The sequence below is a fragment of the Rhamphochromis longiceps genome, linkage group LG4 (assembly GCF_057381845.1).
Source record: "Rhamphochromis longiceps isolate RC_006_pf linkage group LG4, R_longiceps_female_GT1.1, whole genome shotgun sequence".
Classification (NCBI taxonomy): domain Eukaryota; kingdom Metazoa; phylum Chordata; class Actinopteri; order Cichliformes; family Cichlidae; genus Rhamphochromis; species Rhamphochromis longiceps.
Window position 1 is genome coordinate 21,859,840 of NC_140560.1, and position 19,075 is coordinate 21,878,914.

General features: G+C 41.3%; 1 protein-coding gene across 1 annotated transcript; it reads left to right on the forward strand.

The window, feature by feature from the left end:
- The first annotated feature begins 1,697 nt into the window (after window positions 1–1,697).
- Window positions 1,698–18,062, forward strand: LOC146671547 (heparan sulfate glucosamine 3-O-sulfotransferase 6-like). The gene is made up of 2 exons (XM_085403786.1): window positions 1,698–2,487; window positions 16,694–18,062. Exons 1-2 carry the CDS (start codon window positions 1,994–1,996, stop codon window positions 17,310–17,312), a joined length of 1,113 nt encoding a protein of 370 aa, XP_085259912.1. The 5' UTR covers window positions 1,698–1,993; the 3' UTR covers window positions 17,313–18,062.
- The last annotated feature ends 1,013 nt before the right edge of the window (window positions 18,063–19,075 follow it).

The window sequence follows — 19,075 nt, forward strand, 5'->3', positions numbered from 1 at the left end:
CGGATCCTGACCTCACTCTGACTGAATGTGGCACTACAGCCAGCGGACGGTCATTTCCAAAAGCTGTGAATTCCTCGATGCCAAGCTGGCCTCTTTTGCAGTGGATTTACAATGGCTGTTTGTGTGTCAAAACATATCATTATTCTATATTTGCCTGGGTCATGTACGAATCCACAGAGACCTTTGTTTCAGCAGACGGCGGAAACTGCAATCACGGGCTCTGCAATTCTTAACTTTGAAAGCTTTTCCTTAAAGGAAAAGTTAGACACTGCGGGACAGAGCTATTAAGAGACTGTCAAGACTTAGATGAAAAGATTGATACCACTCTCCTATCAGGATGCTAAGAATACTAATAGCAATCAGCTAACTTGGCGCAAAGACTGAAAATGGGAGGGAAATCTGAAAAGTCACAAAATTCACCCAGGATCTACAGAGATCACGTTATGTGTCACTTCTGTAGTTTGCACAGAAACTGTAGAAGTAAAAAGTGTAAAAACACATTTTTTTTGCACTTTGGAGCGAAACATAGAGCGTCTGCTGTTTTTAGCCTCGCACTTCACACCCTACAACCGCTGACACTCTCTTGCCATTTTTGATTTTCTATACACACCAAATACAATATGTTAATAAGCCAGCTCCTTCTGTTACCTTTAAACACAACTGGCAAGATGTTTCACTCGTACAGAAATCAAAAGAGCGCATTTTCAAAAATGCCAAACTCTGTTTTCTCTGAGGATGTTAAAGAACGAAGGTGAATGATAATAAAAAGCATAAAATTCTCAATTAGTCGGTGCAGTGCCAAGTGGATTTACTATATCTGTCTGCTCCAGGGCTGAGCGTGTCACAGACAGATTATCTACCCTTTAACCCCCCCCCCCCCCCCCCATCCTCTCATCCGTTCAAACAGCCGGTGTGTTAATCAGGTTCAAAGTCTGAATTCATCTCGTTGCCTGAAGAAACTCTATATCTGCTCCAGCTCGGAGTCAGGGGAATGTCCCAGAGCCAATCCTTCCTGCTCACCCCCAAAGATGACACACTCAGTCTCAGATACTGTATTTATGGGAAGAGGGTACAAGAGAGATATGGGTTGCAGGTATCCCCTCCTTATGTTAGGCCTATTATTTTTGGGGGGGAGGTTTGTGCCAAGAGACCATGTGTTGAGCTTCAGAGTGCAAGAAGAGTACAAGAGGTTTTAGATAGACGTCCTCGGGGCTCGTGTTATTCACAAAGCTGACTGGGATGTCTATCATGAGTTCAAAGGGGCGAGGAAGATTTTCTTTGGTGGGGAGTCATCTTACATTTGTAAAACACTGACGTGGGCTCTTTAGAATAAAGTGCTCATCATTTTTTCCCACATTGCTGAGCTAAAGAAGCTAAATCATGTGCCTTACACTTGACTTGACATAAAATGACTAAATTCTTTATTAACTTATTAAAAAAATCATTTTCCTAATGGTGCTTTAATACGCTACAGTTGTTTTCTTATGATGATACATACTGTAATGATTTATTAAGAATGTTATGCCTCATAAATTTTTAATTATACAGGATAAAAAACCCTTCATCCTATCTGTGCTGGAACGATCTATCTATAAGATGTCACAGCAGGAAAAGGGTGGGGACATGTAAAAGGAAAAAGGGAGGGGTGTAGGGGGTGTAGAAGAAGCAAAGAAACCTTGAATGAGAGCTTCCAGGACCCTAGAGCGCACAGACACAACAAGCTGGAAAGTCTCAGCTAACTGAGTTTTAAAGGACAAACGATTCAAAATGATCAGAGGACATCTTTAGTAGCTCTTTTCTGAATTATGAATGTAACTTCTGACAAGTCCACTGTGCCACTCCACTGCTGAGAGAAGCTCCCCGTGTGATGGATCAGCTTTGCGCAACAGGTTCTCCAAAGAACATTTAAGCTCGAACTCTGATCCATGTAGGGAACAAAAAGAAGCATGCTGTCACCGCTTTGGCCCTTTGGCATCGAGCAGGAGATCAACTCATGGGATGTAGTGGATGCAGATTCAGGGTCAACTTTGGGAAGGCGCTGTCCAAAGTCTCGGTCTTTTTCACCATGGTCCTAATCTTCACCTACTTCTTCTACTGCCTCACCGGATTTTGTGATTCGGCTCCAAGAGCTGCATACAGACAAGAAACTTCAGACTTGGACTATGACATTTTGGACGATCTGCGGCCACCCCGGCGTCTCTTCCCCGATGCGCCGTTTCAGCGGAACCGCACAGGCTCCGAGGACGCTCCGGCTGAGCCGTCACAGAATACGCTGGACAGCGAAAAGGAGACTGTCCAGAGCAACGGCATCCCCGTGTCCAACACTTTCGGGACCAAAAGGTTTCCGCAGGCGATTATAATCGGCGTGAAGAAGGGAGGGACACGCGCCCTGCTGGAGTTTCTCCGCATCCACCCGGACGTGAGAGCGTTCGGCGCGGAGCCGCACTTCTTCGACAGGTTTTACGATAAAGGGCTGGAGTGGTACAGGTAAGGATGAACGCACGAATCCACTCATACAGAATGTGGCTGGCTTTTAGCCCAGGTTTGACCGCAAATCATAAAATGTAAAAACTGTAAATCGTGGACCATCGTAGGCAGTCCAAAACTTTAAAACGACACAGGGTGTCTGCTGTAAAAACCGATGTGCTCTTTATAAGTGAATCTGACGGGTTTATTTGGAAAAAGTTTGAACACGATTGCATATTTGGATGTCATGCGGGCCAATGCAGGATTGTATATGCTGTAAGGGTAAAGGGTCAGCTGAGCAGCACTGATGTTTTTGCTGACATCTTATCACCTGTGCAGATGTGCTGATTTCCTCCGTCAATAGAAGAGACAGCAATGCATTGGCTGGTTGATAGATTCGGATCAGCTTTAGACAATGCTCCCTCTCTTGTGCTGCTCTAGATCAAAAGGGCTAGTGAGGTCCCAGAGGAGCGTTTCATCATCTTGACAGTCATCTAAACACCATTTATTCACTTCAGCATGACATCCTGTATAGTGTTCCCCTTTTTGCTCTGCAACAGAGCCACAAAGAACCCATGCAAACATCACATCGATTACTCTAACATGTAAAATCTACAGCAAATACCTCATCATATACCATATAAAGCACCTTGGGGTGATTTGGAGCTATATAAATAACATGAAATTGAATTGAATTAGAGAATTTTAAAAAAGCAAAAACACAAAAATCTGATTGACAAGGAGAGCAAACACTGAGTGATGATCTTAGTTAATGTGATCGCACAGTTCCTTTACAAAAGGCACATAAAATGCTACTGTCATACTGACAGCACATGATTTGGGGTGGCCAGGCTGACCAGAGCCCTCATTTGGGTGTAGTTAAGGCCCTAAAGAAGGATTTATTTGTCCGTGAAGCTGGTCCTGATCATCTCCATATGTTCTACGAGCTTCTGGACATGATCCCAGCTGAGCAGCGTGTGAGAACACAGTGCCATTTGGGGACCTTTAAGCAAGAAAGGTGTCATAACTACACAGAGGTTTGACAGGGTACGGATCATGAATAACAGGCACTTTGATAGCAAGATGGTGTAATTTAATCTTCCTTTGCCTTATTTTCTAAACCCCCCTTTGCTGCCTTTTAATAGGGAACATAAGGACACATGGAAACGGTTTCACCACTGATAATTTTAGCATGCCGTTAAATTTCCTCTCTCTCACTTTTTCTCTGTGCACACACAAACACTCATATATACCGTATGTATGTTAGCAATCTTAAGCACTATGTTACCTATCCTCTGTCTCTCCATGCCACATTTACAACTCATCCTTCTCCCCAGATTCTTCCTTGTGACTTTCTCCTTCTCTCCTTGCTTCTCTTCTCCTCACTCTCCCTTCAGAATAGCAGAATGTGAAAATACCTGTGACCAAACTGGTGTTTCCGGGGCATTTTTTTTATGTGTGTTTTAATTAGGCTGACTTGTGCTGTAAAGCTGTTAGGCCTTAACGGTGTAACACAGCACTGCCACTAACACGGCCTGTAAAAACACGGCCTGTAAAAGGTAGATCAGTCGTGCAGTAATATCGCCTAAACCCAACGACAAATCTAAGTCACCACATGCAACATGAACATTTTTCAAAGTGTAGCCAAGTTAAGAGGTGTAATTACAGTAAAGTGATCACCTGTAAGTGTTTAAGAGATTAAATGGGAGTTCTGCATGGATATAACTGATAATACCTGCATTTGTTCACATTCACAGTATCAGAACGTGAATGTGAATTATGGTTTTGTCTTTTGCTGTGATTTTTTTTAAAGAAGTGAACTTCACTGAAAGTTGAGGCGGAGAAAAGTTGGAAGGATTAATGCAACAATGGAGAGCGACAGCAGCAACATGATACCGGATGAAATCACTGAAAGATGATTCCGCTGTTGTCACTGAATCGCAAAAATTGAGCAAATCTGTTTGCTGTCATCTGCAGTGACCCACAAAGAAGCCGCTGGAAGTTGTAGACAGCAGCATTTTGTGTATGTGTGTATGTGTGTGTGTGCATGTGTGCGTGCGTGTGTGTGTGTGTGTGTGTGTGTGTGTGTGTGTGTGTGTGTGTGTGTGTGTGTGTGTGTGAGAGAGAGAGTCAGTGACAGAAAGAACTTATCCATGTGGAACAAGCAAGTCCTCCTCATCTGACTGTCAGTCACAGGGTCAACTCTCTGTCACATCTGGATGTGACACACACACACACGCACACACTCAATGCAGTGTAAAGCAGGAGTTTAAGACAGGCTCTGAAAACGCAACCCCTGCTTTGACATTTAATCTTTCTGAAGTTCTCTGTCTCATCTCATCTCATAAGATAGAGAACCGATTGCTGTAGATATTCCTCCGGATCATCCATTTAATATTACCACAGCACTTATTTATCCATATCATAGGTGATAAAGTGATGATAAACCGCTTTAATCCTGAATCTTTTCCTTCAGACAAATATGACCTTTGCGTGCTTATATATCTGCCATAATCCCCATGAAAAAAAAATGATGCGTTGGAACTGCTGTTGATTATTTTTACAGACGAGTCACGATTTTATAAGTAACAAACAGCCGCTTGCCAAGATACATGGTCACACACTTGCATATCTGAAAGCAATTTGTGCACTGTCATAGTCTGCTCTCTTTCCTGGATGGAGAAATAAGCACAAACCGAAGGCGACTGTAGCAGATGGATGAGGGTTGTAATCTGTCATATTTGAGTCATTGCTGTCAGATGTTGGATGAAACCAGGGGCGATCTGCATGCTGGAGACACTTCATAGATTCAGCAGACAGAAGTACCCTCCCGTGCGTGTTGTTCCAACAGCACTGTCTTCTCGAAGACAAGCTCAGACCTCATGCATGTGTGTTTTCCATTGCTTTTATCTGAGCGATCAAGTCAGTCTCCGCTCTCTTTCCCTCTCCGCCCTGTCTGTCTCTTCATGCCGTTCTCTCGTTTGCATGTGTGCATACGAGCCCATTACGGGAATGGAAAAGCCACAAATAGTGCATTGAAAATAAGGCAAAGATTTAACGGTTTTCTGTGTTGTTTTACGGCTTTAAAGAGACTTCACAGAGTGATGGGTTTCATATGGGACTTAAGAGCCACCGCAGAAAGCTGAAAAACCTCAGCTTTCCATGGCACAATAGTTGTAATTGTCACGGCTTTGTCACAGTGATGAGGCCTGGAGTGAGTAATGATTAAATTCTGTCTGATGACGTCAAAGTGAGCGCATTTATTTCTCATCTTGTAGAAGAACAAACTCTTTTTAGAAAGATTACTTCTTCATTTCTGTTTGAGGAAAAACTCAAGTTCTCATGGCTCATCAATATTTTACAAGGTTATCAATTAGCTGACCTGTAGTCTTGACACCGCAGGCCATGCCTGATTGGATTGCAATTAAAACATGGTATAAATCCATTAAGGGTAACAGCACAAGGGCAAGCAAAAATGCCAGCTCTGCTAAAAATTACATCAGAAATGGATTTATGCAAACAAGACTGGAAATAGATGACAACAGATCAAAATAAGAGGAGGACATGCCGATCTTTATGGGGTCAGACTGATATACACATTTGATTTTATTACTTTAAAACGTATAATCAGCATTTACACCAGCACCAAAATTTAATTTTATCCCTTGATTTTTCTAGCATAACCATTAAAATATACATATCTGCACATTTTAAATGTCTCTTTTTATTTATTTATTTTAGATTACTGTTATATTTCAGCTTTAGTTACTCTGGAAATCCTGACGATGAGAGTCCTAACCAAAAAAGACAGCAGTGCAATCAACTAAGTTGCATAAACTAGACCACATGCACAAATATAAACAGAATAATACACAAATTAACTATACAAAAATACAGCTGGTGAAAATAAAGTACGACGACAACCAAAAATTTATAAACGTCAGCAGCAATGAAGCCTAAAACATCAATATTGTCTCACGCCAGAAACAAGGGTAATATTCAGGCAAAACATTTGCAGGATGAACGAACTGCATCCAAGTCATTTAAAATCGCCTTAGATTCATTTTAGTGTGACCACTTCCTTAAATTTTAGCTGATTGTATATAAAAAATGGACGCAACCACAGTGCGGTCACCCATTGGTTAGTGAAATGCTGGCTTGAAGCCTTAAGCTGGGCGCTCTCACTGCCACCATCAGACTTCACTTGTGCGTGGTGAGGATGGCAGCTCCAAACCGTACCCTGCTTTATCCTCCTTTTGGACTCTCGTGGAGACTTTAAATTACAAAGTGAATGTCACGTTCTATTAGGTAAGACTTGAAATTTGCATCTGAGCCCACAAACTCATCAGAAAAGTGTTTAATGAGGTCATAGATCAAAGGAGCCAAAGGCGTGTTTTCCCACAGGCTGAGGTTTTGGAGAGACATGGCTGCTCACAATGTCACATCAACATGTGTTGCTGTAGGGTCAAGTGAATAAGACCCCGTTCACACCGGCCTTTTAAGAGGGGGAAAATGTGTATTCTCCAACCAGTTGCTGCAGGCTGATGGCAGGCACGATGGAATCTAGCGCTAAACTCTACATAGGCCTAGAGCTCTGGTTGGTGACCCATAGCAACCACCAGCAACCCCAACCAGTTGGCACAGACCTCCTTGCAGTTGCTTTGGTTGCCAGCAGAACGCCACAACTGCTGGTAATTTGCATGGAAAACGCCAAGTGGTCTACAAACACTCATCAACAATCCTCAGAGCTGTAGCGAAGCTGTGAAAACAGCAACACAAACTAGAAGTTGCCTTCAAAGTAAAAGTTGCACCTTTTCAAATGTATTGGCTGCAGCACCGGAGTCAATCCTTTCTTCGAATGTGAACATTCTCTGTTTACGGTTTGCATCGCAGTTCTTTCAGTTTTCATTACGTGTTTGCAGACATGTTAGCGTCTTCTATGCACAATAATGTAACTGCTGTCACTGAAGGTTTGCAAACCTATATGTCAAGTATAATCCGTTCAGCTGAAAAAAAAATAAGATATTTTCAGGCACTTTAGTCAGCTGGGACAGATTTGTGTGCACATCATTTAACAACTTATATCTTTAATATTATTTGAAGTATAAATAAGACAAGATATAGCCACAGTTAAGTCCATAAGTATCTGGACAATGACACACTATAATTTTGTGGTTTAACAAAATCATTGCTTTTTAGGATTTACAACCATTTCTATGCATAGCCCCCCTTTTGCATGTGCTCGCCCTGAGTCCAAATAACAAAAGTTATGTCGCTGTCTAAATACTTAAGGAACTAATGGTACAGTTTGGATTGTTCCAAAGTCATCCTGTGCTTTGTGCATGCTTTATCTCAGTATTATCCGAGAGGGGAGATTCAGGCACTTACCCTGTCAGTTTGGATTTTTGACAGCTGAAATGGTGAAAGTGGAGCCTAATGCACGTCCACGGGGAAACGTTTTCCAGAGTGAGGGTGATTTTCTCAACACCTCATTCTGTGCACAGCCCTCAGGCCTTAGACACTGAACATGGCTGATTGGTGTAACAGGCCAGGAAGTGGTCTCTGTAGTGTTGGGTTGTAGTGTGTTTTAATGGTGCCAGGTTTTGGCTGGACTTAAGTCTAGGTGGTATTATAAGGTTTGAAAATAGCCACATTCACACTTCATATGGTGAGAATTATAATAATTTGGGGTGCTTTGTAATCCATTATGGGGCGCCTGTAAAATCTTGGGGAGGTTTCTGTCTTGTCTTTTTTCCCCCCCTCAGCTCTATGCTGCAGTTAGCTGGTGAGAAAAGTACTTTTTGAAGAAATAATAGTTTGGGCCAAAATTAAATGTTTCAAATGCTTGGTAGTCATGTTCAGTCAGGCAACCATTTCCAGAAAAGAATAGCGTGAGCCTGAAAAAACACGAGAGTATCCAATGGAAACACAATAATATGGCTCCTGGGAAATTTGAAAAGACTATGTTTTACCACATAGCTTCGATGTTTAAAGGGTTTGAATGAATCCAGATCTATAAAAGAAAAGTATGTATCTGATTCTCATAAGAGATGAACAACAACAGAGACACACTCACAATTTTCTCTTTTAGCTCCCGGGTTCATCAAACTTCAGCAAAATCTGTCTTGATTATTAAAAATCCCTGTTTACATATTTATGACAATGTTAACATGCTGATTTAATAATTATAGAGTTTTCACCGCCTTAGCGCAGGGTGTTAGCATGCTAACATTTGCTAATTTAGAAGATCACAGCAACTCTCTGCATGTCCTCCTTCACTGCATTTATGAATCTTTCTTCTGGTCTTCCTCCTGTCTGGCGGCTCCATATTAAGCATCCTTTGTCCAGTATATCCACTATCCCTACTCTGCCTGTGTCCAATCAATCTAAGCCTTGCCTCTACTCAACTTTGTCTCCAAAGTCCTCAACCTGGGCTGTCCTTCTGATATACTCATTTCTAATACTGTAAGGATGCCCAAAGAAAATCAGAGCATGCTCTTCAGCTCTGCCAACTCGAGCTCAGCCCTTTTTTGGCAGCCCCATCATGTCCAAATAAAACATCATATCAGGTCTCACTACCAACTTGTGGACCTTCTGTAACAAATCACCCCGACACTCATCGCCACCCACTCCACCCTCCTGCCTGCATTCTGTTCTTCAGCTCTCTTGCGCAATGACCTTTAATTTGGATGATTGACCTCAAGTGTTTAAACTCATCCACCTTAATTCCATCCATCCATTTGCTTCCGCTTATCCTTTTCAGGGTCGCTGGAGCCTATCCCAGCTGTCATAGGGCGACAGGCAGGGTACACCCTGGACAGGTCGCCAGTCTGTCGCAGGGCCAACACACAGGGACAGACAACCATTCGCACTCACATTCACTCGCACATTCACACCTAGTGACAATTTGGATTATCCGATTAACCTATCCCCACAAGCTGCATGTCTTTGGACGGTGGGAGGAAGCTGGAGTACCCGGAGGGAACCCACGCAAACACGGGGAGAACATGCAAACTCCACACAGAAAGACCCCGGCCTGATGTTGGAATTGAACTCAGGACCTTCTTGCTGAGTTCAATTCCACCATCAGGCCAGGGTCTTTCTGTGTGGAAGTATTGCAATTTGTACTTGGTGATTGTGCTTGAAAATTGTCAGGGAGTCCACTAAGATATTGGAATGAAACTTGATGGACAAACATATACAGAAAGACTGAATCTTAGATCCATCCATTTTTTTTAGCTATCATAGGGAAAGAAGCAGGGCACAGCACAAAGAAACAAATAACCTACAGCCAGTTTTGAAATACCAATTAACCTAACCAGTGCATGTCTTCGTACTCTGGGAGGAAGCTGGATACCCCCATGCAGGCACGCTGAGAACATGCGAAGACCTTCGCTTGCTGATAGATTCAAACCCAGATTCTCCCCCCAGTGAGAATTCTGCCCTTGTGGGCGCCAACTTCCCAGCAAAGCATCACGGACTTCACATCCTGTCAGGACTCCTAATTATAACTGGACATTCAGTCTTTAATTGGGCATCGACCTGCATAAAGTAATTCCTTTATAGATGGACTCCCCCCTTCCCATGTATGTGTGTGATTTTAACTCCTTTCCACCCACACACTCACACTCTGGTCTCTGTGGAAGTGTTGCACTTCAGCCAACCTCATGCAGAGAAAACCATTTACTAACTCCATTACTTTGTAGAGGAAAACATCATCCAATGCAATTAAAACTAGAGGGTGGCAACAGTTTTTTCTCGCAGCTGGGTTCCAATTGTGATCAAACCATCCAGTGGTCCTGTGACTGACACTTGCAGAGGTGTTTAGTGTGTTTGTGTCTGGTTGAAAGTCACTTCAGTGGTAACACACACACATACGCAATACTATTTGTAAAGTTTCTGCTCCACACTTTCTCATTCAATGTTTCACTTTCTACACATCAGCTTATGTTCTTTTCCAACTTTGATGTGTGACACTTTTAGGTCTCAAACATGGCGATAGCAGGGGAAAAACTGCACTTTGTATCCTAGAGACCAGAGGTGTGGACTCGAGTCACATGACTTGGACTCGAGTCAGACTCGAGTCATTAATTTTATGACTTTAGACTTGACTTGAAAAAATGTTGTAAGACTTGTGACTTGACTTGGACTTTTACACCAATGACTTGGGACTTGAATTGGACTTGAACCGGTTTACTTGAAAAGACTTGATATTTTACCCCAAATATAAAATTTAACATGCATATTATATAGAGATTGAAAATGTGACGTCATTCAGGGGTAGAACCGCAAAGGATTCTGGGAACTCGTGGCAAGCGGTACTAGCGCACGCAGGCTTTCAATTAAAATCAGTTACACAGCGATAAAAAGAAACACAAAAATGTCAAGAAGCCGTTGTATTATTAACTGCAATAGCCGGTCGCATGACAGCCACGGGAAGCCGACGGGTAAAGAGATCGGTTGTTATCGGATTACGTCGTTGAAGAGAAATTGTTCAAGCCATGTTTCCGAAGTAACAAAGATGCGACGGATGGCCTGGATTGCAGCCATTCAAAGATCAAATATAACGTCCCAGAACACTCCAGCTCACAGGTTAGTCTGCTCCAAGCATTTACACGAAGGTCAGTGTTTTTTAGTAGTTAATGCGTCATTTTTCTTAACATAATTGGTGATATAGGTTACAAGCAAGTCTGGCGCTGAACAGAAATTGTCGGGCTATGCTCCTTTATTTATTGTGCATAAATAGTAAATTATCCTGACACAATATTGCGTTTCGCTTCTGTTATTATGGTACATTGACAAAAACATATGCTTTTATTCACAGGATAAAACAGGTTTTTTGTATCACTAATTGCCCAGTACGATTACAGCATCCAATATTATTGTCACTGCTACATTTCTGTGATGCTACCAGAAATTATTTCCACTACTAATTAATTACCGTTGAGCTCAAAGGTTATATTAATAAACGGTTAAGGAATGTATATTTATGACGACGATTTGTGAGACTGGTAAACTTATGATACGTACGATGGTCTTTCGTTCGACACGGTGCATTTCAAGGTCCTGCACCCATCCGTCGGTAAACTGTACCTGGGCTTGTTGCAGTGACCGGAAGTTACTAAACTTCATGAGTGTATGCGCTCACTCCAAGAACCGTATGATTATAAATATGCATATAAATATGCTAAGATGAGATAGCTGACTTCATCTAACTAGCAAATGTTGTCCAGGCTACGTTGGTGATACAGTTTTTTTTTAATGTGTATGATATTTTTGTCATGCGATTTTAAAGCCAGTCCTACAACCGCATCCAAGAATAACATGCAGCTTATCTCAGAACTGTCGGTGAAAATTATTCTTGGAGCTAGGTTTAATTGAGCTGCATTTTAAAGAGGTGCAATTTCACAATTTGTGTATATTTTCTAAGTTCACTATTTTGTCATGTGTTGAGGAAAACACAGATTTTAAAATTACATGGTCTAATATTTACATTTAGCATAACTGCAACATTATTTTTTCGTTTTTTGTTTTTTTAAAGACTCGAAAGGACTTGAAATTCAAAGTTTCAGACTTGTGACTTGACTCGGACTTTTACACCAGTGACTTGAGACTCGACTTTGACTTGCCTGACATTACTTGAGACTTGACTTGAGACTTGAGGATAAAGACTTGAGACTTACTTGAGACTTGCAAAACAATGACTTGGTCCCACCTCTGCTAGAGACAATAATGCCTCCTGCTGTATGTGTTCACTTCCTTGTAGCTAGATGAGATTTGCCCCACACTCTTGTTTGTACTGGTTTAGCCCACCTTAGCTTGGTCAGAGGGGAATAGCAACATATGTTTCATCCAGACATGATGCTGTAAATCAAGGTTCCCACACTTATCCTGTCAGACTGACAGACTTTCCGTTGCCTCCAGGTTGCTTCTGTCACCCTTCGAGCATAGCGACACAGTTGGGAAATGTTTCCCTCAGTTTGACATTTATGCTCTCTCTCGTTTTTATAGCCTTGATTTTTCACCACCTGTTTAATTGGATCTCAGCTGAAAAGGCCTTTTGGTGTGGATGCCTGCCAAAGCAGAAGCCTCCTTCAGGAAGACCGTGTGTAGCGTTCCATCTGTGATAACTGATGGAATTTCAGATCGACAAACCGACGTGATAATTGGATTTTCCGGCTCCACTTCTGTGCAGAATACCTTTTGTTTCTGCGCCGCAGGAGTATGTGGCTCCCACTTCAGCGGGAGAGCCCATAATCTTGGGGGGCAGGAAGTCTCTTGGCCACATCCTTGTTGCCAGGGTTGTTATTTAATCTTATGATCCAGGCTCCCTCGAACATATCAGTAGAGTAATCAGCTCTGGAGCACTTCAGGGAGGAAAAGCACTACATCCTTTTAACAGCAGGGAGTTCCAGACTAGAGTGGCGAGTCAGCAAGTCTTTCCGATACAACGCTAAATAGAAAACATGTTTGAGTTCTTCTCTTTGCACATTTAAATGTTAACAATAGTAGGCTAAAAGGCATTTCCCTTAAGCTAAATCAAAGAGGTGTATGTAAAGCATATATTATTGCAGATTAATTGTCCCTGATCTGTTTACAGTATACTGACACCACATACAGACAGATTTATGACAGAAAATGGCCTCTATCGATTCTCCGATAATGAGACTGATTGTGATGAGGGAGATAGGGACCTGAGCAGAGTGGGGGTAAAGTCACAATTCATTAACTATTCATGAATATGGAAAGACAACTTATGGTCAATTACAGAAGTGTCATTTATGTGAAGAAGTGAAGGAGAAATCCAAAACTATGAATGAGAAAGCAGAAGACGGACACTGTGGGTGTAAAGATGTTCATTTTCTCATCAGTATTCACTGACACCTCCGTGCTCAAATATGCACATGTGCAAAAAAGCAGTCATACACACAGCGACACACACTGAGCACAATCTGTCATATAGAGACAGACGTATTGATCAGACACAGATAAACAGGGGACGGGCAGGCAGTGATAGGCCATTTGCAGCTCTTGAAATTGGATAGTAATCAATTAATGGTCTTTTATTATGGGGATCATTTAATGGGGATGGATTGAAACGGCTTAACTTTAAATGCAGAGGAAAGACTCAAATCTCTAAAAGTTTCCTTCTCACTCAAAGTCATGTACTTTATTGTGCACTTTTAACCTTTGTTTCCTCTTAAAACTTCTACAGAGAACATTTTACATAAATAAGAGACCAAACTAAACACTGAACCACAGAATAGAGTTTCCATCAGGAGTTAAATGAGCAGGAACACCTTGTTAGTACCACATCTTTTTACTTTAGAGCTGACTTAATTCTTTGTGGCATAGATTTACTAAGTTTCTGGAAAACCTCCTCAGAGATTTAGGTCCACGTTGACATGGCAGTATCAAACAGTTGCCCAAGATTTGTCGGCTCTGTACATCCATGATGGGAATCTCTCGTTCCACCACATTCCAAAAATGTTCTATTGGGTTGGGAGCTGGTGACCTGAGAGGCTGTTTGAGTACTGTGAATCCAGTGTCATGTCCAAGAAACCAGTTTGACATGATTAGAGTTTTGTGACATTTCACGTGATCCTGCTAGAAGGAACCATCAGAAGATGAGTACAGTGTGGTCATAAAGGGATGGACTTGTCTGTGACATTTTTAATTAATTAGTAATAAGGGTCCCAACAATCTACCGCCAGCAACCCTAACTGTTGATACAGGCAGGATGAATCAGTGCTATCATGTTGCTTATGTCAAATTCTGACCCTACTATCTGAGTGTTACAGCACAAATTCAGACTCATTAGACTAGGTAACTTTTTTTTCTCCAATCTTTTATTGTCCAGTTTTGGCGAGCTTGTGCAAACTGCAGCATCGGGTTCCTGTTCTCAACTGACAGGAAAGGAATCGGTGTGGTCTTCTGCTGCTTTAGCCCATCTCCTTCAAGGTTCAACACGTTGTTTGTTCAGAAATGCTCTTTTGCATGCCTTGGTTGTAGTGAGTGGTTATTTGAGTTGCTGTTCCCTCCTGATCAGCTCAAAGCAGTCTGGCCACATCAACGAGGCATTTTCAGCCAGAGAACTGCCACTCACTTTTTTTTCAACCCTAGAGATGATTGTGTGGGAGAATCCCAGTAGATGAGCAGTTTCTGAAATGCTAGCCAGTCTGGCACCAACAACCATATTTTATTCAAAGTCATTTAAATCAACTTTTTTCTCTGTTCTGATGCTCAGTTTGAAATTCTGCAAGTCTTGACCATGTGTGCATGCTTAAACGCATTGAGTCGCAGCCAATTATATGTTTGCGTTAATGAGCAGTTGAGGTTAATGACGCTTAATGAAGCGTGTGTGAGCACTGTTTTTACGAAGAAGGTTAATGCAATTGCACAAAACCTATCTAGGTGGTCAAAAGTTCTTATAATGAGATTTTACTGTGTTTGGTTGACTTTGTTGAAGCGTTAAGATCTTCATTTTGAGTGAAATATCAACAGCCTATTTCTTGTTCTTCATTTGATGTACATTTTCTCATATTTCCCTGGTATATTGTATTAGATATGTTTTTAAAGAGCAAAAGTAAAGTCAGTGAACTTGCATGGACTACAGTCATCTGCTGCTTTGTTTCCGTGAAAGGGAAGTCATGAAACTTTGCTGAACCTTAATTCCCTCAGATCAAAGAGGAAACACTTTAAATAATGTGGGCATGCAACTGTCATTACTCAAGTAAACCCATTTGAAAGTGTTTATTTTCCTAATTGATTAAAAGCATTTTTACTACATTGCACTAATACACGGTTACTTTACAAATACTCATTAAAATAATCAGGAAAATGAAAAACAAATCCCCCCTCGGATGTCATCTACACTTCTGAATGGCCTTTTGTCATTGACATTTGGAGTTAATGCAAACTTGCAATCTGAAACAAATAAAGCACATATGCTCCATTACTTGTTTATTTTATGGGAAACCACATGAACGCTCTCTGTTTCCAGTAACACAGTAAAGGATGTGTTGGGTAAATGAACTGCAGGCGATTCATTTGCTGCTTTAAACATTGCTCATCATCCATTTGTCGTGCAAACAATTTGTTTCCGAAATCCAAATCCACCACAATGCTGGCTCAGGCAGTTTGTCAATGTTAAATGTAAACACATGAATAAATGCTGGACCTGTTGAACGCCATGTTTTCCCTCACTGTCTGTTGGCCAGATATTGCTGAAATAAGAGGAGTCCGCATCAGTCAAGGGTGTTTCATGCAGCTGTGACTCGATGGTTTTAAATCAAATCAGTAGAAGAAGAAAAACTTGCTTAATCATCTCAGGAGAGCAGGTGCCATGAAAGATAAATCAGCAGATTAGATGTCACAGCGCTGGTTAAAGCTTAAGGTACATTTTGCATCATAATGCAAAATCTATCACCCCAACACGGTAACACCTAATTTAGCACAAGTCTTTCCACTGGTATATTCTACCCAGCATCTCTCCTCATTACTGCCATGTGTTTAACACACTAGCTGAGCTCAGCAGCTCGCCATCCCGGTCGCACTTCCTGCAGACTTTGGCCTGCTTGAGTCCTTGTTGGAACCTATTGGGGAGGTGATGGTGAGGGGGTGGGCATTTTGCTCTTGCAGGAAGAAGAGGGGGTGGAAATCTGTAGGAAATTGCTGTTAAGTGGTTCTCGAGGCTTTGTGGTTTTGACTCACTGGGCCCGTGGTGAGTGGATGGTCCTGTTCTGCAGACCTTGCAGTGAGACCCGGAGGGGCTGTCTGGGGCCCTCGAACATTAACAGAGTAGTGTCTGAAGCTTTGATCACACAGATTTTGAGATGCTTTAATAGCAACAGTGTGTGATGTTCTTACATTATCTCTTAGTGGTCTTTTTGCTGAATGTAGCATGGGATTAAAACAGCAAGTGGTGCTGGTTTTGAGTTATAAACATTGAAACTTTATTGTGGTAGCTCAGAAACCAGTGGTGTAGCCGGATCAAGAGTGTTTTGTTGAGTTAAATACATGTAACATAGCAGGTTCACACAACTTGGCTCGACATATAACGTAAGCAGAATATGGACATAATGTCTTCAAGTGGCCAAATTTAAAAAAAAAAAAAACATTTCAAGAAATCAAAACAAGTGAAGTTAAGCTCCAGACCTGCTGGATGTACTGAAGTGAAATAGACTGTGTCAATATTTATCTGACAGTTTCTTCTTTTTTAATTTAGGAACCTGATGCCTCGGACACTCGATGGGCAGATCACTATGGAGAAGACACCCAGCTACTTTGTCACCAAAGAAGCTCCAAGTCGCATCTGCACTATGAATTGTCAAACCAAGCTTATTGTCGTCGTCAGGGACCCGGTGACGAGGGCTGTGTCTGACTACACCCAGACGCTGTCCAAGAACCCAGGGCTTCCATCCTTCCAGAGCCTCGCTTTGAAAAACTCCTCCACAGGTTTGATTGATACCACGTGGAGTGCTGTGCGCATCGGCCTCTATGCCAAGCACCTGGAGAACTGGCTCCAGTACTTCCCTTTGTCTCAGTTTCTGTTTGTTAGCGGCGAACGACTGGTGTCTGATCCAGCTGGGGAGATGGGCCGAGTTCAGGACTTCCTGGGTTTGAAAAGGGTTGTTTCAGACAAGCACTTCTATTTCAACCAGACAAAAGGTTTTCCCTGCTTGAAGAAGCCAGAGGGGAGCAGCAGACCCCGCTGCCTCGGAAAGTCTAAAGGCAGACCTCATCCCCAGATCCCCTCTGAGGTACTGCAGAGACTCAGAGATTTCTACAGGCCCTTCAACCACCGTTTCTACCAGATGAGTGGACAGGACTTTGGCTGGGACTAAGCAAGAGTCTTCTTTGTGGAGAGATGCTCATTTACTGTTTCCACAGGGCTAATGTTCTCAGGGTACTGGGAGAGACAAAGTCCATTCTGCCTCAGTGGAGTCAACACGACATGCAGCACTCATGAACTGTCACTGTTTTGTTGTATTTTGAGGCTCAGACGGACATAGTGCTGCTAATATGAAAACGACAAATTTAGTTAATGGCTTAAATATATAACCGTTAAACTGTTTTTGACATTCTTTATGTACAGATTAGAAGAAAAGGTGATATTTATAGTTTCTGTTGAATACAACAGGTATTTTTTTATTATTATTATTAAAGAAGTGTATTTATTGCGTGACAAAGCCGGACATAATACCAACATCTGACAGGACATTGGGAGTAATGTAATACTCTTTGCCTGCATTTACATATTTTCCAGTCTTTTGAATGCTACATACAGTTTGATGTTGCAGGACATTCCTCAGTGCATTGCAGTTGATATACCAATGATACCTCATTTGTAAATATTAAGTCGAAACCATGCGTAGACACATTCCATTTGTAAGTATTTTCCAATAAAAGCCGCATCATATTTTATATTGTAATTCCTGGATGGGATCAATTGTATCAGCTGTTACTCACAATAAATTGCTACTTTTGATCTGTGATTATTCTGAACCACTGTAACTGTAAAAAAAAAAAGTGTTCAAATTACAGTGTATAAAAAATGTGCCTCTGATTCTCTGTGTTGTGAAGTAAACTTTTATCTGATGTGACAAACGAATTTGTTTTCATTTCATGTGTTAGCGTTAAGGTCAGATTTTGTATGGTTACATCAGGCTGCAAAATTGTCACCAGAGGTTGAAGACTGTACTGTACTGCCCATTCTCTATGTAATACAGTTTACACAGCTGGATCTTTTCATATCAAGAAAACAAAGTCCTGTGAAAACAAAGGAATGTGTAAGTACCATCCGTGAAAGTTTTTAGACTGTTTAAACGTTTTAAAAATATGGTTTCTTAGAGAAAAAGTGTCTCTGTGGCTCAGTTTGCATCAGCTTAAGGGATAAGTGGACCATCTGGGGGTAAGCTGACCATTTAAATGAATGAGTAAACCAATCAAATGAAGTTTAAATTTCAATATCTTTTGATTGCATTTAAAGAATAGAATAGAATAGAATATATCTATTGTCACTACCATACATATATTGTACAGTGCAACAAAATCTGATTTTCAGCTGTACAGGTGTTCAAAGAAAGATTATATTAATTAATGTTAATGAAAAATGCAAGACACAAGAAAACCTCCCCCCTAAAAAAATAAAATAACAAGTAAAACAGAGACATTATTGAGCAAAATTAAATAAAAACATAAATTAAAATGATTAAATAAATTGAATACTGTTACCAAAACTATCGGAGATTGAAACAAAGTAATGCCACTCAAATGAATAAAAAGAAAAAAAAGTTACCACCAGAATTTAACTGCCCCAAAAGTGAGATGTGTAGCATCAATATATGTTTATAATCAGGTGCAAAGTATATTCTGGTTGTCATCAGCGATGGGTTCTCTAGCAGTTCAGATTTAATTTAACTTCAGTGGCTTTTGAAGGGCTGAGTGGCTCAACTTAGCCCACACATTTGACTCACTTTGACCCAAAGGTGCCATTTTGGAGAAAACTAGTTAGCTCATTAATTCAGGCTAATATTTAGCTAAATTATTTGCACACATCATAAATACAAAGACAGCAGGCATTACATCTGATATGCTATTTTTTTTT